Source organism: Arvicanthis niloticus, chromosome 17, assembly GCF_011762505.2.
Source record: "Arvicanthis niloticus isolate mArvNil1 chromosome 17, mArvNil1.pat.X, whole genome shotgun sequence".
NCBI classification, from domain to species: Eukaryota; Metazoa; Chordata; class Mammalia; order Rodentia; family Muridae; genus Arvicanthis; species Arvicanthis niloticus.
The window spans coordinates 57,751,571-57,775,586 of record NC_047674.1 but is presented as its reverse complement, the minus strand read 5'-3'; the positions used below and the strand labels follow the sequence as shown (position 1 = coordinate 57,775,586).

The following is a 24,016-nucleotide window of genomic DNA, read 5'->3' as shown; positions in this document are numbered from 1 at the left end:
ATTCAGTAGCTCCTTCTATGTCAACTGCTTAGTAGAATTCTATTATGTGTTTATTCTAGCATCTGTTTAGCAACTCAGCAGGTGAGAGACATTTCCAGTTCCAGAGAATAGCATCTAAAGTTGTTATTAGTGAAAATTTTCATGTAGAGGCCTTTGTGTGGCCCATGTTTGCTTATCGTATGGAAGGTGACCTGACAAAGTGGTTATAACCAGATTTATAGTGTTATGTGGATGATTTAGCATGTGTATGGGTGTGTTGTGCAAGAAAATGTCAGGCCTGGTGGTATGTGCCTTTACCCATGGAGCCATCTTGGAGCCCCGTGCTGTTTAATGCTTTGAGAAAATGGAAAATTGTCTTTCCATAGTGGGCATGGCAGCTCCACGCCTGGCGTGTGAGTGGCAGTTGCCCCTTGTGTTCAGCAGCACTTGGTGCTGCCGGCCTTTTTGGAGGCTGTTCTAACATCCAGAGTAATTCCTGATCTCTAGTGATGACAGAGCCAGGGTTGTCTTGTCCCTCATGGCTGCTCAAAGATTTTGCCCACATATTAATTGCCTATTTTATTCTTAGTTAGCTGTGCTGATTTTCTAAGTATTTGGGGGGAAAAGTCCTTTACAGCAAATATGTTTGGATAATAAAGTATATCATTTAAAACATGTTCTTAGCATCTTTCAAAGAACAGATGTTTTAAATTTTGTTGAAAGCTAGTTTATTGTTTCTTTCCCCTTTGATACTTTTTTTTAAAAACTGTTCTAAGCAATCTTGGCCTAATGGATGGCCTAAAAGTTTTCTTATCTTTCCTTTTTGGGAGTTTTATATTTGAATTTGTACATTTATGTCTATGATCTAGTTAAAAAAAACACTTGCATGTGAGAAACAGTATTCGACATTCTTTGTAAAGAACATTTTTGGTGTGTGTGTGTATGTGTGTGTGTGTGTACCAGTGGTAGTCAGTTCTCTCCTTCTACCTCATGGGCCCTAGAGACTGGGCTCAGGTTATCAGGCTTGGTTGCCAGAGCCTTCGCCCACTCAGGCATCTGGCCCCTGACCTAGTTTCCTTTGCAAAGCTGTTTCCAGGCGTGTCAGTATTGTGGATATTAGCAATGGAGTGAATTTTACCTTCTGATTGCCAGCTTTCCCACATTGAGCTCTTATGAGGTTCAAACTACATTTATAGGTAAATTTAGGCAGAACAGAACTGACATCTAAGCATGGACCCATGCCATCGATGAAAATGGTATAGCTCTCCGTCTCTCAGAAAGCTCCTCTCCAGTGTTTTACAGCTTTAATAATACAGAAGTTAGGCACATGTAGTTAAATTTAAGTTTTAACGTTACTGTCAAGGGTGGCTGTCTTTTAATTTCCTCTAACCGTGTGTTCTATGACCTCGATAAACTCCTTATAGTATTTCTAGTAACTTTTTGCAGGTTGTTTGATGTTTTCTACTTAGAAATAATGTTATCTGTGTAAAATGAGAGTTTTATTACTTCCTTCCCAAATATTTGTGTGCTTTCCTATTTTCCTCAGCATAATAAGCTGACTAGAGAGTTCAGTGTAGTGTTGAATGTGAGTAGTGAGGAGAAACATCTCTCCTTTTGTTTCTAGCTTTAGGGAGAAAGAGTGCTTTCTTTCCCTTTTATTGCCTTATTGATTGAGGGATGGATGATAGGCAGATAGGTAGATTATAGACAGCTACATACATAAATACATAGATAAATGGTAGACAGCTACATATATAAATACACAGATGATAGAGGGATGAATTATATGTAGATAACAGATATGTAATACATACATGCATGCATACATGCATGCAAAGGTGAAAGGCACATAGACACAGGGATAGATGACAGGGAGAGAGGTAGATGAGCGACACGTAGTCACACAGGTGAAAGACACATAGAAGACAGGTAGATGAGAGACACGTAGTCACAAAGGTGAAAGACACATAGAAGGCAGACACATACATAGATGACACATGATGAATATATGACATATATATGAATATGACTCATGGATGCTGTGATGGTTGTATATGCTTGGCCCAGGGAGTGGCACGATTAGAGGGTGTGGCCCTGTTGAAGTAGATGTGTCACTGTGGGTGTGGGCTTTAAGTCCTAGCTGCCTGAAAGCCAGTATTCTGCTAGAAGCTATCAGATGAAGATGTAGAACTCAGCTCCTGCATCATGCCTGCCTGGGTGCTGCCATGTTCCTGCTTTAATGATAATGGACTGAACCTGTAAGCCAGCCACAATTAAATGCTGTCCTTATGAGCTGCCTTGGTCATGGTGTCTGTTCACAGCAGTAAAGCCCTAAGATAGGCCATAGATGGTAGATAGTTTTTACAACATTTTGAAGACCTCCTTCTATCCCCATTTTGCTAGGTTGTGATCATAAATAAGTGAGAAATTTTATCAAAGTCATTGTCTCCACTCGTTGGAATGATCAAATGTTGTCTTAACTAGTTTCCCATCATCGTGGATTTCACACACACTGGCATGTACATTCTAAAGCAGCTTTGCATGTCTGCCGTGAGGCCCACATGCTTGCCTTTCAAACCACCTTGCTGGGTGCAACTTGGGTGTTAAGAGTTTTCACTCACGGGGGATGTTGGGCTGCAGTTTCCTCTCCTTGTGTGTGCCTACTCGAGATTCAGAGCAGTACATGCCTGGGAGAATCACCATTGTTTACTTCTCAAGTGTTCTCAGGATACCTTTTGTGCCTGCAATTTCTTCATTGGAGAGGTCTTTACTACAAATTCAGCTTCTTCTATGGATTTGGGACTACAGAGGATTCTATTCCTGTCTAGTGAACTTTGGAAATTGGTGTCTCGGTCAGTTTTCTTCAAGCAAATATATCATGTGACTTGTTAACCTAGTTAGGGTCACTACTGCTGTGATGACACACCATGACCAAAAAGCAACTTGGGGAGGAAAGGGTTTATTTAGCTTACACTTCCACAGCACTGTTCATCATTGAAGGAAGTCAGAACAGGAACTCAAGTGGGGCAGGAACCTGGAGACAGGAGCTGAAGCAGAGGCCATGGAGGGGTGCTGCTTACTGGTTTGCTCCTCATGGCTTACTCAGCCTGTTTTCTTATAGAACTCGGGACCACCAGCCCAGGGATGGCAGAGCCTACAGTGGTCTGGGCCCTCAATCAATGACTAATTAAGAAAGTGACCTAAGGCTGGATCTCATTTTCTTACCTGAGGTTCTCTCTTCCCTGATAAATCTTAGCTTGTGTCAAGTTGACGTAAAACTAGCCAGTACACTTGTTGATATTATTTCATTATAGTTAAAAATATTTATCTATTTTTATTTTATGTTTGTATGCACCTGAGCATATGTACATATATCACATGTGTATAGTTGCCTGCAGAGGCCACAAGAGAGTGTTGGATCTCCTGGAGTTTAGGTTGTCCTGTGGAGGTGCTGGGAACTGACCCCAAGTCTTCTGGGAAAGAGCAGCAAGTACTCTGAACCATCAATCAGCTCTCCTGTTTAATGCATCATCTTTTTATATCACTCATTGCTAACAGTAGTAATAGGAATAGAATAGCAATAAAGAGGGAGGTTATTTGGCAACATTAAGAATCCAATAAATGGACTATTATTAAATACTTCTAACTCACTATGGCCACTGGTGCAAAAAGAGAAATGACTCCCACAAATTGTCCTCTGGCCACGATATGCACAGGGTATGTACTATCCCCAATAAATACATGGAAAACTAATTTTAGTGAGTATTGATTCTTTACATGAGTTGCTTGTTTTCTGTTGTTGACATACTATGTCCGTGTGTTTGTATGCATACATGTATGTATGCATTTGTGTGTAGCATTTCCCCAGTGAACTTGTATTCCCCCAAATATCCTTTGTATCTTGTACTGCTGGCCCCTTGATGTAGCCATTAAAATGATTAACATCTAAAATGTTCTCCATAAATTTAGACAGAAATATTAACTGATATGCATAAATCTTCTTTCTTTCTTTCTTTCTTTCTTTCTTTCTTTCTTTCTTTCTTTCTTTCTTTCTTTCTTTCTTTCTTTTTTCTTTGCTAAGGAAAGATCCAGACAGTGGGAGGTACCCAAATATTTTGGGTAATCTTGAGCCAGTCAGATCCAATTTGATTTCATTCCAGGATTAAAATACTGCTCAAAAAAATCACTCAGATTTTGGTCAGGATATAGCACTTCAGCAGAGCCAAAGTTCTCCAGCTCAGTCTCCTACCAAAGATATGTGTTTAGCAGCTACATCACAATCAAGTCTTCACCCAAGAAGCTCTGTCTAAACAGTGACTTGGCAATACAGTCTTCATCCAGCTGTCTCTTTTCAAATTTAGCAAGGACCAAAAAAATTGATGTAAACTAAAAATATCACAATAACTGGAGGCCAATGCTTAAAAACCCTCTTCAATCAAAGCATCCGAGTCATTGCAACAAATATTTACATTAACCAAGGAAATGCTGGGCAATGGTTCAAAAACATCCCCAGGCTGGATGTGAGCAAAGCTCCCTACGTGCCCAGTGACACTTCAGAGATGACCAGATCTGGGCAGGATCTGCTGACATCTTTCAGAGACTTCTGAGAGGAAGTCATGCCAGTCACTATGTGCCTGAGGAGCCGAAGGACAGAGAAGCAGATTGGACAAGACCTGGGGTATTCCCGATAAGCCATGGGACTCTTCTTGTCTCCTGCACCATGACCCCACCTCCATTTAGGGAGTGTGAGTGATGGCAGGGAACCAATGCATATTTTCATTTCTGAGCAAATATCCAGGGGCCAGAAAGACAAAAGAGCCAGGCTGATGGTGCTGAATACTAGGGCTGTACTCTGGGCAAATTATAATTCATGTATCAACGTTTAAGGCAAGGAAGGACTCTTCATTGGTTAAAATTTAAGCTGTGCACTATTCATTCTGGTTAACTATGGGAAACACAATGACACAAAACAACAAGAACAAAGACTCTATCAGAATCATTCTTACTGTTGGTATGGATAAATACCCGATATAGTGGATGATTCTTGGGCTTTGCTTAGAAGGTAGATTGGGCTGGCAGACAGGAGCTGCAGCCATGGTGTTCCCAGCCTCTGCTCTGAGAGCACCAAGGAGACACTCTGCTTGATACACAGTGACCATCCCCCTGGGAACTGCCCAAGTTTACACTCAGTCGCACTTGACCTAGTTCCGGAAGACTCCTGAGCTTATGGGCAACCGTTGCTATCTCTATGTTCTTTCTGTGTCCTGTTTATGTTTTCTCATGGGACCTAAACACTGTGTCATCATTCCTTGGGTCCATGTCTGTCACCACCCCTGAGTTGTGTGTCCCTTGAGAGCAAGCTCTGGGCTTTGTTTATCTTTGCCTTGCTTTTGGGGCCCATGTTGGCACTTTTGTAATCCCGAGATACACAACAAATGTTACATGAATAAAAGAACTAGTTACACACAGAAAAGACTGCCAGTCCTGTAGACCCTCTCTTCTGGGTCTGTCCAGATTGACATTTGCATATCTGACATTGATGGTTTGGCAGAAACCAACCTAAGATCTAAAGGTCCTTCAGTATTTTAATTTATTGTCACAATTTCATTTCTCTTCAATCTCTCCTCCAAACTTCTGGCAATGGACATCTGATAATGATTTTCAGGCTTTAAAAAAATTTTATGTGTGTGTGTGTGTGTGTGTGTGTGTGTGTGTGTGTGTGTGTGTGTGTGTATTTGTGCACATGTTTATGTACAAGCCCAACAGAGGTCAGCAGAGGGCATCAGATACCTTGGATCTGGAAGGACAGCCATTTGTGAGCTGCCCCAGGGTGGGTGCTAGGATCCAACTCCTTGACTTGTCTAGGTAGAATAGAATAACTCTTAACTGAGCCATTTTTCAGCCCCTTGGTGAGTTTCAAACTGGCAGATTCATATTTGGGAGAAATACAGAGCTACTAAGTGGCATGATATAAATATTATTATACAGTGCTGGGTGCCGCAGACAACTGTAAACACACCCGCTCATCCTTATTGCTTCTAACCCTTTACTGCACTGTTCCTCGAGCTGATGTACAGACCACAGTCGCTCTGGAAGGAAGGAGCCAGGTTCACATCTGTAAAATGCCTTTATTTCATCTTTACTCTTACTATTAGTTCCGCTAGATCTAGAAAAATACGTTGAAAGTGCCTTAAAAAAAAAAGTCTCCACTAGTTCTTATTTCCAGAGTTGCTGATGAAAATTTGTTCCAAATCAGACCCTTGGCTTTTGTTTCCCCTGGTAACTTCTAGATCCTTTTCTATATTTTTAAGGTTTTCTCAACGTTTTGTACACCATGACTGTGGGGGAACCTGTGCCTTTAAAATGCTTATTTTAATTCACTACTACTATAATTATTCTTATATCCTTCCTCCTCCTCCTCTTCTTCCTCTTCCTCTTCCTCTTCTTCCTCTTCCTCTTCCTCTTCCTCTTCTTCTTCTTCTTCTTCTATTATTATTATTATTATTATTATTATTATTATTATTATTATTATTGCATGTGTGTGTTTGTATAAATGTCCACATGTATGAGTGTGTGTGCATGTGTGTGTATGTATGTTTTTGAGTGTGTGTATGTGTGCCCATGTATGTGTGTATGTGTGTGTGTGCACATATGCATGTGTATGAATATGTGTGCATGTGCCTGTGCATGTGCGTGTGCTTGTGCATGTGTGTGTGCATCATGGCATGCATGTAGAGGTCAGATGACAACTGTGTGGAACTGGTTCTCTCCATCTACCTTTACAGCATCTCAGGGGATCAACTTATGTCCTTGGGCTTCAAAGAAAGCACTTTGCACAGTTCCATCTCAGAATCCTGAATGCTATTGTTGGCTTCTCCAGGCTTGCTCCTATGCTAGTGCTGCAGCACTCATGCAGCTGGAGTCCTCACCATGCTGCCCTGCATCTCACCAATCCCCTTCGCTTGCCCATCCAGGCCCCAACTTTGCACTGTCTTGGGGATTCTTCGAGTCACTAGCCTCTTGGCATCTCTACTTCATTTTAGGTATGGCTAGAGATTTATATGCTTCTTGACAATGGCTCTGCAATTCTCCAAATTTGGAGCAGCATAGATAGACTGAGATATCAAAACCATCACAGGGAAAAGCTCATCTTTTACCTGAGCCTCATAAGCAATACCCATGGCACAGGAATTCAAGAGAGCACCAGTGTTTATTTCATAAGTTTCCCTAAGACCTGATTTCTACTCTTCTCCTACAAGACCCTGAATCAGAGGCAACATACTCCCTGACTCACCTAACAACTGGTTTCTGGCTAAGTTCAGCAAATTTGGGTACTGATGGGAAACAGGAACCTGGATAACAGGAAGGCAGGGCTGTCTGTTGAGTGGCATCTCCAACAGCACCTGTGGTTGGTTCTTTAGCGTGGGGCACCTTGCAGATGGGGCTGCTCCTCAGGTTCTAGGAACCACAGGGCAGCTTTAGATTTTTGGTTCTTGGTGACATCACTGCTGTGTTTTGAATAAAGTACCACCACAGGCTCCTTTGTCCAAAGCTTGGTTTCTAGCTTATGGTGCTATTTGGGGAAATGCTGGAGACTTTAGGAAGTAGTGCATAGCTAGACGAATGTGGGTCGTGGGGGAAGATCCTTGGGGACTATGCCTTGCCCTGGCCCCTGGCCCCACTCCCTTGCTTGCTGACCACCAGCGTGAGGTAAGCAGCTAAGCTCTGATGTGGTCTTCCACTGTGATGCTCTGACCTATCCCAGGCTAGAAACACAAACCTTTTGAAGTCATGATCCAAAAATAAGACTTTCCTCCCCAACATTGACTTTCAGGAATTATTGCAATAAAGAAAGTTCCACTAAATCACATTGTCACATTGTCCCTGAGGTCAGCCATTATTGACCTCTGGGATGCCACACTTATGGCTATGTTAGATCCCTTCTGGGGCAAGGCCTACTGTTGCTTTGTTTTCCTGGCTGGCTGAAATGCAGTGACACTTAGCAAGAGAATACTATCCTTTCTTTGAGGGGAAGGAGCACCACAGTGACATGACCCTCAGCTGATCCTCCTCAGGATCAAGGGCATATTGAGTCAGTTCAACAAGTAACATTATTATATTTGTTTGTTTCTTTTTGCTTTATATATTTGTGTGTTTCTCTCTCTGTGCATGTATGTGCATCTCGTGCATGCAGTGCTCTAAAAGGTCAGAAGAGGGCGCCAGATCCCCTGGAGCTGGAGTCACAGATGGCTGTGAGATGACATGTGGGTGCTGGCAACCAATCTAGGAACCTTTCAACTGCTGATCCAACTCTCCATCCCTGACATAAAACTCTTAGTAACTGTAATACATAAATTATTAATAATGTAATGACTATTAAACAATGTGTTTAACTTTAACTTCACTCATGCTATACACTCATGCTGTAAGGGAAGCTGTGGAGTCTGTTGTGTTTTCTGCTCTGGACTTAGGGAGCACAGTCCCAGAGGAGGGGAAGCTTTGATTACAGCAGGAACCTTGATGGAAGCTGTTCATGTATTAGCTAGACCACACAGGCAGGCAAACAAAAATACTTTATTTATTTTTTAACACTGTGTGTGCATGTGCATGCACATGTGTGTATGTGTGTGTGTGTGTGTTGTGTTGTGTGTGTGTGTGTGTGTGTGTGTGTGTGTGTATAACAGTAAGAAGGTAGAAGTCAAAGAACAACTTGCAAGAGTCATTCTCTCTTCTACTCTGTGAATTCAGGATTAAACTCAGGTCACAAAACTTGGGAGCAAGCATCCATAACCACTGAGCCATAGTGCCAGCCTCAACACGTAGCAGCATAAAGAGAACGTTTTCTATTTATTCACTGTTTCTCTTTTGAGATAGAGTTGAAGGACATGGCACTATGTCTTTACAAATAGCTTATGAACTCCTTTTTTTGGTTGTTTGTTTAAAGACATTGTCTGTAAAAACAGTAATGAAATAAAACAAACCAGAATAGGAGCCTGTTTCCTAACGAGAGAGGAAAAGAAAGGGGGCAGATTTGGGTGGGTGTGGAGGTTGGGAGGGCCTTGCAAGAAATGAAAAGAGAGGAAACTGTGATCAGAATATAGTGTATAAAATTGATTTTTAATAAAAAGTAAAATAAAATAAAGACATGGTCTCCTGCATCCCCAGGCTGGCTGTGAATTCACTATGTAGCCAAGGATGGTTTTGCACTACTGATCCTCCTGCCTCCACATCACAGTGTGGACATTCAGGTGTGAACCTCCATGCTCAGTCTGTACAGAGGGGAAGGAACCCAGGGCTTCATGCACATCACATAAACTTTATACTGACTTAGGCACATCCCCAGCCCAGCTCTACTGTTTATTTGAAAATGGAGCCTGCCACTGCCTCCGAAGCCTTGCTCACCTGCATCTCAGAAACCTTTAATAAACTGCACAGAAGCAGAACCCATCTGTCTAACTCACGATCATAGAAAGCGAACAACAATGTACCACTGTATATCTCATTGGTGTGGAAACACCAGGCTCCTATAAAGCCCCGATAGCTGGCTTGTATGCCAACCTAAGTTTTTGAACTGTAATAAATGGTCCATGTACAAAAGAAGAGACGGCAGATGCTGGTGCCTGGAGCATGGTGCTGCTTAAGACAAGGGACGATTCTCAAACCCCTTTCAGATCTAGACCCACAGCAGAGAGCATGCGATGTAACGAGAAATGATGTGACCAGCCTGCAGCCCGATCTCAGCAGCTGGCCTGAGGTAGGCACTCCCAGCTGCACTGGGTTCTGGCTTTACTTCCTCAAGGTCCAGGCAACAGAGATGCTGCCAGCCTTGCCCCCTCTTCCCATGGAGGGTCATCTCTCTTTCCTGCACCTAGGTACAATTTCTGACCTTTCCAGGACTAGTCGTGCTCTGAGGTGGACACTCAATACAGAACTCAACACAGTTAAGTTAGGCAAGAGTGGAGAAAAGAGAAGACGGTCCGTGCTTACTGAAGGATCTCCGCTTCTGTGAGGGCCTCTGTCCTCTGCTCCCCTGTGGCCATGGCCAGCTCTGCCTTCAGGTCTGCAATCTCCTTTTGCAAGCGGACAATCATCTGTGAAGGGAAAAGTGTGTGAGTATATGTCCACTTCTGGACACTGTGTCCTCGGTGGCAGCAAGCATGCAGCTTTTGGGAGTTATGAGCCACTGGGTGTACTAGACGGCTCAATGGTTAGGGTCCAATGCAAGTTCAATCCCTGGGACCCATATAGTGGAAGAAAAGTGACTCCCACAACTTGTCTTCTGAATGCTATGTGTGCACTAAGTGTGCACACATGGGCAATTAATTAACTAAAATCATTAACTATGTTAGGATACAAAACTGGATAGAGAACAATCTAAAAGACACTGGTGACTTCAACCTTAACCCCTCGTCCAAATAACTCTAGAAATAATTTTTTAAAAACAAACAAAACATTATAGATGCAACTTCTGATCTCTCTCTGTTCTTCTATCCTTCCTGGAGTATCTATAATTCAGTTAGGAGTTACCAAAACACTTACTGTACACTGTGATACATTCATTCTATATTCAGGCCCCCTTATATAATGCATACTATCCTTCTGCGTGCCTTAAACTATGTGAATGTCCTATTACTGCATGGAATTGCACCTTGGTTTTTCTTTTCTCCCACCACAGGATCTGAGCTCATTTACACTGATGTGTGCACCTCTACATCATTTTTAAAGGCATATAATATTCCAATAGTATATATCAAAATTTGTTAGGGCTGAGGAGAGGGCTCAGTCAACAAACTGTCTGCCTTTGCACAAGAGCATGCATGAGTGAATCCCAGAACCCCAGAACCCCAGGAGGATAAACAGTTAGACTTGGTGGTGTGTGTCTGTAACCTTAACGCTGGGGAGGTGCATCCCTGGAGTTTGGTGGCCAGGCAGCTCTCTTTAATGAACCCAAACCCAGTGAGTGACTATGTCCCCACAAAATGCTCTCTCTCTCTCTCTCTCTCTCTCTCTCTCTCTCTCTCTCTCTCTCTGTGTGTGTAAGAGTGTTTACTGCACCAACATGAAGACTTGAGTTTTAAGTCATGACACACTCAGAACTCATGTCATGGCCACTGATGGCTGCTACACCAGAACTTAGTAGTTGCTGGGGCTTCCTGGGCACCAGTCCATGTCAGAGTAATGGGAAACTATCTCAATGGCATAGAGCAGAAAACAATAGGACAGCACAACCTATGTCCTTGTTGGGCCTCTGTGAATGCATGCATACACACATGTGTGTACACACATGAACACACATGCACACACAGGTGCACATGTGTATACACATGCAAACACATGTGTACACATGTATACACACATGTACGCAGATGTACAATCATGGTGGACTCTGTCACTGGAAAGGGGAAGGTGTGGCAGGGATGGAGGAGAACTGATATTTACTTAGTTGACTAATTGGTTGGTTAGTTTTGGTAACTCCAATTTTCAAGGACCAGCAAAGGTGCCTATGACTAACAATGTTTTTTTTTTTTTTTTTACCAAGTTCATATTATGACCATGTAATTAATAGGGTGTTTTATACTATGATCCAGCAGTTGGACTTACCTTAGAAAATTAAGGATAGGGATATCACTATCATATATATATATATATATATATATATATATATATATATATATATATGAATGTACATACATATACATCAGTGATACACACACATCATGCACATTGAATTCAAACGGGGAGTCTGTATGGCTGTATGGTATGGTGGCTTTAGTAGGTCTGATATACATCATTTTTGAGATAAAAAAGCATGGTGTGCACGCAAAAAAAGCAGTAGGTCCAGGGTTTTCTTTTGTACATTTTTGTATACTTGAAATAGTTCATAATAAAAACTGATCAAGGGGATCGAGATAACTCATCATGTGCACAGTTTAAAAGACTAATAGTGAATCATCTTATCACTAGTTTCAGTAAAAAGTATTTGAAAACCACAAGGCTGTTGATCTCATGGTAAAGAAGATGCACTCTTGTGGCCCGAGTTTGGTTCTCAGTATATAAGCACCTATGTCTGAGCCTGCAGCGCCAGGGCATCCGCACCTTCTTCCAGACTCCTTGGATACTGGACTCATATGTGTACACAGAAACACACACACACACACACACACACACACACACACACACACACACGAACATTACAAATCTTTTTCTAAATAAAGTATTTTATAATATCAAGAATTCATCTACACATTGAAAGGCTCAGTCAAGCTTTAGGTAGGTGAACACCTGTAAGCCAGCAAAGCGTCAATCAAACAGCTGTAGCAAACCTTTATTTCAGCATGCACAGTAGAAAGAGTAAGACAAGAATGTTTTAAAACTCTACTTGGTCATCTTGGCTAGGTCAATGAGCCAGTGAAAAGAAGAAAAGCATCTGTCCATACTTGTCAATTATGTTAATGTCTATGTAGAAGTATTTGCCAAAAAGTGGTAAGACATCTGTCCATAATCCATTGATAAAGTTGCTTTTCAATGTACTAGAAGCCAGCAATTATAAAATATAATTTCCTACCCTTCTACTTACAGTATCCACAAATCCTCTGCTCCTCTCACTATGTGATCTTAATACACCTGTCCTAGTTAGGGTTACTATACTGTGATAAAACACCATGACCCAAAGAATTTTTGGAGGAAAGAGTTTATTTCACTCAGAGTTCCACACGACATTATCAAAAGCAATTAGGACAAGAACTCAAACAGGGCAGGAAATTGGAGGCAGAGCCATGGAGAGGCTGTGGCTTACTGGCTCGTCCTTATGGCTTGCTCAGCCTGCTTTCTTATAGAACCCAGGACCACCAGACCAGGGACGGCACCACCTACAATGGACTGCATCCCTCCCGCAGTTATTTGCTAATTAATAAGGTGCCTTCTGAGCCTGGCTACAGCCCACCTGGTCTCTCGGAGGTTCCCGCCTCTCAGATGACTTTAGCGCATGTCAACTTGACATAAAACCATGCCGCACAGCACGTCAGGTAGTAGTTAACAGGTGGAAAGTCTATTTGCACTCATCTTTGAAAACTGGGTCCCCAAAACGAGCTAACTGAGCAACCGTTAGCTCTTCTCCATGTGCTCCTCCAATGTCCCGTCCCAGTAAGCTTGTTCTCTCTCTTCTTACTTGGAGATTGCTTCTCAGGAGGCAGAGGCAGGGGTTGTCTTTGAGTTCCAGGCCAACCTGATCTATAGTGTGAGTTCCAGGGCAGCCAGGGCTGCAGTGTGACATTTTGTCTCGAATAAAACTTAACAATAAACAGACGGTGTTGCATTTGCTTAGACCAAGGGGGCTTTGTACATGTGAAACTCAAACCTATGTGAAGGAGGGTTAAGGCCTTCAAATTCTCAAGAGAATACTAGTTGTGAGGCTGGAGAGCTGGCTCAGGAGTGTGAGTACTGTTCTTTCAGAGGACCCGAGTTCAACTCCCAGCATCCATGTAGGTGGTTCACAACTGCCTATATTTCCAGCTCCAGGGGATCTGATGCCTTGTCCAAGCCTCCACAAGGGACCTGAACTCTTTTGTATACACACACAGACACACAGACACACAGACACACAGACACACACAAACACACACACACACACTTAAAAATAAAGTAAATATTTTGAAGACAGTGCCATCTGTTCTACTGGAGTCTGGCACATCATAGACAGCTGCCCCTGTCTCCATGTCAAGGAACAGATTAATTTTTCTAGCTCCCTCTTCACTGGTTTTATGTTAAAAAGTGAAGCAGACATCTCTTGTGCAATGCCCCTGAGATCTTGACCTCCATCCCTTGTTAACACCGTATGTTCACCTTAAAGGACAGTTGCAGCCTCAGGTCCTCTCACCCTCTAGTAACGTGTTCTGAAGATGCTTACAACATTCCAGACACAGGTGAGCTTCAGACTATCTTGACTGCATCAATAGGACCAACAATCCCTCCACATTACAATAGTATTTTGGACATGTGCTTTAAGCATTTTGTTTACACGCAGAGTGTCATAGGTTTTACTTGCTGGCTTCCTGCCAAAATACACTGTCAGGAACCTTCAAGCTGCATAGACTAGAACTCCTTGGCTAAGACCTGACTGGTTCATTTTACTTCCTCTCCTAAACTGAGACTGATGACATAGTTTTTACATCCTTGTGCCCGTGGATGTGTGTGGGGTGCACATGCCCTAGGGATCATCCCGTCTCTGCCCCCCAGCACAGGCATTAGAGTGTGTGCCATCACAGCAGCTGTTTTTATGTTGGTTCTGGGGATCAAACTCAGGTCTTCATGCTTGCAGAGTGAGCATGTTACCAAACCAGTCATCTTCTAAGGCATTTCAAACCAAAACGGCCATTGGATTATTTATGTATTCTGTTGAATAGAAATCTCTGTTTTTCACAGGTTGAGATTACGGAAGCCATGCCTCCCCTGGGTTGCCTGTGGACTTGGAGGCATCTGGGGAGATCCAGGCCCATGTCCAGTCATCTCAGAACCTTTGTGATCCTTTCATAACCATGTCACTCTGAAGTGCCAGTGTTTGGTGACTCTGATCATGCAGGCTTGGTACTATACTTGACATTAACATCTGAAAGCAAGACACAGGAAATCCCAGCAAGGCTGTATCTTTGGTGGTTTTTTAGAACACTTGTTTTTAGAAGATTAGTTTTATTATTTTAGAAATTGTATCTGTGTGGGGGTAGGTGCAGGTTTGGGCAGGTGCAGGTGAGTGCAGTGCATGTGAGTACATGTGAACGTGAGTGCAGGTGCCCTTGCAGAAGGACACCTGGGACATCCATTTCTGTCACTACAGTTGCCCGCAGTTGTGAGTCACTTGACATGTGCTAGGAACTGAACTTAGATCTTTTGCAATATCAGTGGATGCTTTTAACTGCTAAGCCATTTCTCCTGTCCCCTAGGACAAATTTTTGATTGTCCCTTGTATTTCATGCAAGCTTCACACTTTAAAATGACAAACACCAGTGTGTGGCTGTAGGTGCCATCATTACAGAGACTAGCAAGCCACACTTGGCAGTTACCACGTCAGTCAGCGTGAGGAAGAACTGCGGCATTTGCTTCAATTATCAGCTATTAGCTTTTTGCTCCTGATCTCTCTTTGCTTTCAATCTCTCACAGACCAACATCAAACACACACCGGTGCCCTCTTCCTTCAGATCCTTCAAAGTCTCGCCAGCAAAATGTAAAGAATGTAAAGAAATGCCTCCAATGTTTTATATGTTTGTTTTCCATAAATTGGGAACTAATTTTTGTCTTCCAGATAATAGGTTCTTTTTCATTCTGCACAGCAATGTTCTTGGGACACAAGAAGGACAGGTACAGCCACAGTTGTTCTCTAGGGATGCAGTGGGGACTGGGACAGTCCTAGTGATGACCTTGGGACGCAGGAGGGACAGGGACAGCAGGCATCTCCTGAGGGTGCGATTCCTCCTGATTTTGTGTTCTGTTCCCTTGCCCAGGACTCTGTGTGATGCTGAAGTCTGACCAAGGTGGGCGCAGGGAAGCTTCTGCTTCTCCCACTGAGTTCTCCATCAGGGCAGACAAGGCTCCCTGAGGTTAGTAGGGCAACACAGAAAGCCCTGCTACTCCTTTTCCCTCTGTCCTTCAGTGGATAATTGAGAAGAAGGAATTCAGAACATGGCAGTGATCAGTGATCATATTTCGTTTCTGAACAATTTGAAAATAAAGTTGGTGAGATTTCAGTCTTAGATTCTACATATTGCGAGGCCACGAGAGCTCATTTTCTAGAGGAGTGAGAGGAGCCGAGTGGCTCAGACATATGCAACCTTAATTGTGGAATTTGACAAATCTGAGACATTTAATCAGAGTTTGGATGCCAGCCCGAGTTGATCCAGGGTTGCCTTTCCCATGCAGAGAACTTACAAAACCAAGGGAAAAAATATTCAGGGTGAGAAACTGAATTATGTATCTGATTTCCTTGCATAAAAAGTTGCTTTGATAAAGCAGGGGTTATTTCTATAAAACAAAAGAAATGGAGAATTTTTCCAGAAATCAAACTATAGCTAACCTTTAGGAACAGGATGCTGGTATCAAATATTTCTACTTAGTCTCTCTCTCTCTCTCTCTCTCTCTCTCTCTCTCTCTCTCTCTCTCTTTCTCTCTCTCTTCTTTCTCTCTCCCTCTTTTTCTCTCTCTCACTTTATGAGATATGTGAAAGATGACTTGCTACTCAGTCTAAAAGGATAACTGATGTTTTGTAAAAGGCTTAGATCTGAATGTAAATATAGGTATATTTTTCCACTGTAATACTGAGTTATTGCTCACCCACCTACTGGGTGTGTCTTCAAGACTAGCCATGCTGTGTCATGAAGCAGAGCTCAGCTATCTGGGTTCTGGTACCTGCTCTCACTAGGACTATGAGCAACTCATTTCACACCCTTGTGCTTCAATTTTGTTTTCTATAGAGACATCTGGAATACCTCATTGTAATGTTGCCAAGTATGACTTTAGTGAATGCATACCAGTACCTAGGACACCTATTAGTACAGAGTCATGCCCCACAACCAGTTTCAGCTAGTCATATATATCTATGTTCAGTATATATATTTATTTAAATGTTAAATTTCTTATTGGGGCTGGGGATGCAGCTCAGTGTGTAAACATGCTTGCCCAGCATGCTCAAAGCCTTGGGTTCTATCTCGGCACCACACAACCAGCTTCAGTGGGGCATGCCTGCAGTTCCAGCAATCAGATGACAGGAGGCTCAGAAGTTTGAGGTCATCACTACCTGCAAAGGAAGCTTAAAGGCAGCTCGAGTGGCATAAGTCCCTGTTGCAAAGATCAAGCATTTGCTTACCAGTCTGGGATCAATCTCTTCGTTGAGGATGGCTTCGTTTTTGATTAGGGCCACTCGCTGAGCAAATCTGCAGGTGGAGATAGACTCCTGAAGAAAACAAACAAACAAACCACACACACACACACACAATCTTTTCAAAATTTGATGCACAGAAAAGCCTTTCTCTCCAGATAAAACTTAATTTACATTATCAGAAAAACTTAACTAAAGAGTAAGGTGTCTGGAACAACATATAGTAAGTAACTATACCTCAAAATGGGGGACGGTGGACCCTAGGATACTATTCTCTACATTTTTATAATGGGGTTGACTTAGGAAAATCACAAATGCCCAAATTATAGGCAATTCTGGAATCCCAAGAGGCAACTGGTAGGTGTTCAACTGTTAAAGCCGTACCTCACATGAAAGTCCTAGCCATAGCAGGGACCATGATCCACAAGCATGGGAGGCCACATGGTAGGTATTTGTAATGAACCAAAGAGAGGGTTTCACTGCGTTCAACATGAATGCTTGGCACTGTTGTAGGATGCACCCTTCTGCCTAAATGTTAAGCTGACTCTTACAAGACCGCACCTGACTCCACAGTCACCCAGGGAAGTCCTTTGTCAGCATCCCCTGGCACAGCATCCTGGGTGCCACCATCCAAGAGAGTCTAGGACCAGATCTCAGGACAGCTCTGAGCTACCCAGATCTCATCAGTCAGGCAACACTGAGCAAGAGCAGGTGAAGACTCTCTTCTCTCGTTTCTACCATCAGGCATTCCGAGATCGGTATACATGGCTTCTTCAAGCCACTCACCTGGGGCTGGTTCTCACATGAGTTAATTACGACACTGCCTAAGAACCCAAAGCTGTGAGCCCCATGGTGGATTTACCTCTGAGGGTATATGTCAGCCCTGCTCAAGAGATGCAGACTCAGCCAGGCCCCCGACTCCACCTCACCACCCAGCGACAGAAACCCAGACTAAGAGAGAAGATGCAGCATACATCTATGTTCCTCTTCTCCAAAGACAGAGTTGCAATCATGGTGGTCATGCAGTTCCCTCCCAGACTGTCTCTGAGCACGCTGGTCATCATGGAATTCCTGTAAGGGATGTGCGTACGATGCTTTTCCGAAAGGGCAATGATGACCTGTGGAAGGAGAACAGATGATGGTACTAACTGGGCAGGAAGGCACACCTGAAAACAGGCTTTCAGTAGTGAGAATACAAAAGAAATCCAGGACTTGGGCATAGGATGCTCATCTTTAACAAGAGCTTTCAATGCATAGATGGCAAAAATAGGGCTGGAGAGATGGCTCAGTGGTTAAGAGCACTGGCTGCTCTTCCAGAGGACCTGAGTTTGATTCCCAGCACCCACACTGAGTGGCTCACAACCGTCTGTGACTCCTGCTCCAGGACACTCTCTCTGTCTGTGACTCCTGCTCCAGGACACTCTCTCCCAGCCTCCTAAGGCAGCTGCATGAAGAGTAAGCAGCACAGTTGCTTAGGAATGTCACTTAAGCATCTTTGTCTTCCCCCCACTTTGAGCCTCTTTCATTAAGATGAATGCTAATAGCCATTATTGTTTTAGGGAACACTGGTGCTAGTAATACAAAGATTCTGCTTATAAGCCTTCCCAGTGATATTAAATTAAAAAATCAATCAACTCACTTTTGGCCGTGAGTTGTGGAAAATGTAACTGATGCTGGTCTCAGTCAGGAGGGATGGAAAAGGAAAGCTTTAGGTTACAAATAACCCAAAAGGTTAGTGCGGTTATGCTCCTATCTCTACTGTCTTCCATGTGGTAGAGATTAGCCTCCCCATAGCCACAGGATGGCTGCCAAACCCCTGGTGTTATATACATCTTTATCCACGAGTTACATGAGAACAGACTTCTTTCCTTTAATCCTGAGCTTCTCTGGTGAGCATCTTGGTTCCTAGATCACCCATGGCTTGATCACTGTAGCTGGAAGGAAGGCTCTAGTTTGCTTTGGCCAATAAGGATCTAATCCCTAGAGCTGGATAGGCTCTGGGTGCTCCCCACCAGAATGGACATCCCAACACCCTCTCCATGAAGGGATCTAAAATTGCAATAGGGATCTAAATAATCAAACATCAAAATGGGATTGTGCTCTTAAAAATGGAGGAAATGTGCTAGAAGGAAGAAGCCAGGCTTTGGAGACAGAATTCAGCTTCCCCGCTCGTACGGTCTTAATAAACTCACAGAAGTGTTTTAGCCTCCGTTTCCTTGTAAACGTGGGACTGGGATGCCTGACTTTCTAGGAGGGACGTTGTAAAGGTCAAGAGGGTGGCGCTGAAGAGATGGCTATGTGTGAAGGGGTGCTTATTGTAGAAGCATGAGGGCATGGGTTTAAATCTCCAGCACCCACGTAAAAAGAAGTATGTGGCTGGCTGGTTGTGCATGCCTGTGACCCCAATATGATAGACATAGAGATGGGAGGGTCCCAGAAGCTCACTCACAAGCCATCCTAGCCCTGAAAAACGGCAAGCTTCTATTTCAGTGAGACACCCTGTTTCAAGGTAGCAAGATGGAGAATGGTAGAAAAAGATACCCAATATCTGCCTCTGGCTGCACATGTGCACACACACATGCATGTGTCACACACACATGCACATACACAAAGATCAGAGGAGAATTTCTGGGGTAGTTATTGAACACAAGGCACTCAGTGTGTGATAGAGTCTTCAGGAGGGTCTGCTTCTTGGTGGAGGTCTGGCCCATTTCCTTGAGAGAGGACCCTGAACAGGTCTCTTGGAGCATCACAGTGAGTCCAGACCACATGGAGTGGAGGCAGATCTGAAGAGTGACCAAGAGAAGGAATATGATGTGGGCAAGCAGAAGGGGCTTGCTCTTTGTGAGCTTGCAATGGGCTCTGCAGTGAGAGGCATCTGAGGGCAGAGGGGTCATAGAGCTTGTGTGTGTGCTTGTGTGTGTGTGTGCATGTTCAAGTGTGCTTTTACATGTGCATGCATGTGCATGTATGTGTGTGTGCATGTTCAAGTGTGCTTTCACATGTGCGTGCATGTGTGTGCCTGTGCACATATGTGTGTGTGCCTATGTGTGCATGTTCAAGTATGCTTTCACGTGTGTGTGTGTATGTGTGTGTGTGTATGTGTGTGTGTGTGTATGTATGTATGTATGTGTGTGTGTGTGCCTGCCACAGGACAATCCTTAGAATATCATGTTCAAAGCTCTTTCCACATTGTTTCTTATTTTTATATTTTTGAGACAAGGACTCTCGCTGGCCTGGAACTCACCAAGTAGACTACTCTGGCTGGCCAGTGACCCACAGGAATCCACCTGTCCCCACCTTCCAAATATAGGGATTACAATTTTTCTCACCATGCCCCAGCTCCTTTTACATGGACTCTTGGGCTTAAAATCAGATTCTCCAGCAAGCACTTAATGACCAAGCTATTACCCAATCTCTGTATTGTTTGTTTAATTTTAAAGTCTGCGCATATGTGGGTTCTGCATGTATGTCCATGTGGGGGTATAAGTATACTAATGCAGGTAGCCGTAGAGGCTAAAGGCACTGGATCCCCTGCAGCTGGATTTAGAGGAGGGTGTGCCTGGCATGGTACTGGGAACTGCACTCTGGTTCTCTGGAAGAACAGCATGTGCTCCTAATTTCTGAGCTCTCTTTCAGCACCCTTGGGTTTGCTGCTGCTGCTGCTGCTGCTGCTGCTGCTGCTGCTGCTGCTGCTGTGTTTGTTTTGCAATGTTCACTTCTACTCTGAAATTGACATATAAAGGCAATGGCAAATATTCCTTACATATTCTATTAGTAACAAAAAATGGCACTTCATATCACAGTGATATCTTTAAGGGCCTAGAAACTGTGCCTGGTATCAGTTCAGCTACTCAGTGGATTAAGAGGTTTGCCTTTTTTTTTTTTCTTATTTTTAAAAAGATTTAATTTTACATTTATTTAATTATTTGTGTGTGTGTGTGTGTGTGTGTGTGTGTGTGTCTGTGTGTGTGTCTTGCTCTCACTTCTGTGAATGTGAGCAGGTACCTGTAGAAGCCAGAAGAGGGCATTGTACCCATTGGAGCTATATTCACAGGCAGTTGTCAGCTATCAGATATGAGTGCTAGAAACTGAACTCTGGTCTTTTGTAAGAGCAGCAAGTGCTGTTAATCACTGAGCCATCTCTATTGCCTCCAAGAAGATTTCCTTTTAAAGAACACAGAGGAGCACAGAAAGCTATCGTCTAGAAACTGACAAATGTTGAGAGCAGTTATGGCTGGCACTGCCCCAGCACCTTCACCCCTGAACACAAGAGGACCCACACCCAGCCAGAGCTCATGTGTGCCATAGAACTGGCTGACAGCAAGCATGTTTGATTTCTGAGGGGCGAGGAGCTAACACTGGTTCCCAGTGGTTTCTCACTTGCTGTTTGGGCTGATGGAGGCCTCAGGTCACTCCTGGGTCACTAGTTGAGGTTTACAGTTAGCACAAGGACACATGTTCTCTTTCCTTCTCCTCATACGAACTTAGGCTTTGGGGCCAAGCAGAACCCTGTTATTGTGGCTTAAAGTGTTTTTTGAGGAAACTCATTGGAAAAAGTGCTGCATACATAAAGAGAACTCCAAAACCAACAATATTCTGGCAAACTGAATATTAATCACTTAAAAGTGTATAGAGTCGGTAAACCCAGGCTGGCTGAGATCTAGCAGGTGTGAGTTCTCTCAAATAGAGAGACTAGACAACTAGAATTCTGTGAGAAATTTCTAAACCAAATGCTGGCTAATTAATGCAAGCCAGCTGAGCAAACTAGCTCCTTTTTCTCTCATATTGAAATGGAGAGAGCAGTATCACCACTTACGAGGAACCTATTACGGTGTCTATAGGTGCTCTGTCCTAGTTAACTTCAGGTGTCAACCTGACAGAGCCTAGAGAGCCTCAGTTCAGGGCTTTTCCAGATCAGATTGTCCCTGTGCACAAATCTGGGAGAGGGGTAACTGTCTTGATTGCTAATTGATTAGGAAGATCCAGCCCACTGTGGGCAGCACCATTCCCTAGGCAGGTGCTCCTGAGCTGTAGAAGAAAACCAGGTAAGCATGAGTCAGAGAGTAAGCAGCAAGCCGAGTCCCTTCTCATGGTTTCTGCTTCAAGTTCCTGCTTGAGCTCCTAACTAGAGTTCTTGCAGTGATGAACCGTAACCTGGGAGTAGAAACAAACCTTTTCTTCCCTAAGTTGCCTTTGATCATGGTGCTTGTCAAAGATACAGAAGGCAGTAGAACAGGTTCTTACGCTTTGTTGTTTTGCTGGTTCCATGACACACAGCTTGTTCTCGGGCAGGCATCTACCTTACTGCCTAGTACAACCCACAGCTTCCAGTGAGTAGATGAGTGTGCAAGCTACACTAAGTTGTTGTATGGCCCATCTCTTTAGCCACATAATAAAATACATAGTGGTATTTTATACATAAATGTCCATGAGTTATTCAATCTCATCAAGTATCTCCCTGCTCTTCTAACTGCTCTCCCTGTTGTGACAGCTTTGGTTCTCTCACTATTTCAGAATCCTTTGTTGCCCTCCCACTCACTCACCAGCAGCTCTTCCCAGCCTCATTAACCCTACAGATCCATGGCCATGTCTGCAGCTCCCCACACTCTGCTTTCCTTGCCTGCAGAGGCACTTGGATCTCAGAGAAAATAGTTGTCCCAGTGCAGTCGGTGGAGAGGAAATAACTGAGGGCTGATGACGGAGTGAATGATCCTCTGGGCTGATGGGCTCATAGCTCCCAGGACCTGACCTGCCCGACCCCACCCTTGTTTTGCTCCCTCCAACTCAGTTTTCATTCCATTCATTAACTCTTACTTCCTTGGCCTCTGTCAATCTCTCCTCATCCCTTTTCGTTGCTCATCGTAGCTCCCACCTGAGGTGCACTAAGCACTTATGATGGCCCAGTGCAAGCCCCTGCTTCAGAAAGGAGCCTTTGAGACAGGGCTGCCCTAGGACCCTCAGCCCATTGCACATCTGCCCTATTATCATTTCAGTTGCTGTGACAAAAAAGTATCCTGAGACAAAGCAACTCAGGCGAGAAAAGGGCTTATTTATTTTAGTTTGTTCTGTCACTGGGGAGAAGTCAAGGCCTTCAAATAGCTAGTCACTTAATGCCCACAGTCAAAAATAGAAATGAATGCATGCATGCATGCTTGCTTGTACTCAGCTTGATTTCTCCACTCTCATATAGTTTAATACCACTTGCCTAGGGAATGGTGCCACTCTCACTGGGCTAGGTCGTCCCAGATGAATGAAATTGATTAAGACAATCCCCAACAGCCATGAGACAACCCAATATAGACAATCCTTCATTGAGCCTTTTTTCCCAGGTGATTCCAGGCTCTGTCAAACTCACAAGTAAAGATGACCTCATCAATTCTTAATCAATATTTGTTAGGTAAGTAATTAATGAAAGAGCAAGGGCCATATTGTCATTATGAATGTTCACAGGGATTGTAAATCGAAGAGCTGTGGACCAATTTTAGTAATAGTCAGGAGTTAAAGGAGATTGTGTGGAAGGAAGGACAGAATTGGGTGTGGAGCAGAATGTTTCTGAGTGATTACAATTCATAGAAAGTTTGATTCAGCTGAAGAATGTAATTTTGTGTGAACAGATGGACACAATGGGAATTAAAACCATGCTGCCATCTGAGCACAGAGACACATTTCTTTGAAATAAGGCAATTTGAATACAGCCCATTACGAGCATATATCATTGTTCTGGTAAATGTCCTAGTAAGCAAAAAAGCTCCATCAGTATAAGTGGCGTGGAATTTTTAAGCAAGAAAGAGCTTAGGACTAATGATTCTTCTCAAAAGCACTAAAATGGCCCATACCTTCAGGCACTCACTAAGGTTCTGCGTTCCTAGGGGGCCCATGGATAAGACTAATCATATCACCCCAATCAGGTGGGTGCCTCCAGTGTGGCCATTTCAGCCTGTGAATGTTCAGAAGCATCAAGACACTGGTCTTGGGTTTCCTTAGGCATTAAAGAAAAGGGACTTTCTATTGTTGTTTCACTCAAATCTTTTAGGCTAAACGTTCAAGAACAAAAGGTAACACAGGAAACCCCCATGCAGCCCATTCATTCCACAGATGAAGATTTGGGGCAGAAGATTCATGAAGCTGAATTCGAGTGCATTTTCTTTGCCCTTGGAGTCAGATTCAAAA

The 24,016-nt window shown here is 43.4% G+C and overlaps 1 protein-coding gene across 4 annotated transcripts in view; it reads right to left on the bottom strand.

The window, feature by feature from the left end:
* Positions 1-24,016, bottom strand: part of Kif6 (kinesin family member 6) — a 285,185-nt gene that overhangs the window by 163,055 nt on the left and 98,114 nt on the right. For 3 of the 4 annotated variants that reach the window (XM_076915376.1, XM_076915377.1, XM_076915378.1), the window contains 3 exons: positions 17,818-17,961; positions 16,832-16,918; positions 9,967-10,070 (listed from right to left, as the gene is read on the bottom strand). In XM_076915376.1, coding sequence (XP_076771491.1) covers positions 9,967-10,070; positions 16,832-16,918; positions 17,818-17,961 — 335 coding nt within the window. Of the gene's footprint in view, positions 1-9,966; positions 10,071-16,831; positions 16,919-17,817; positions 17,962-24,016 lie in introns of those variants that run through there. The other variant, XM_076915379.1, reaches the window with a different exon arrangement.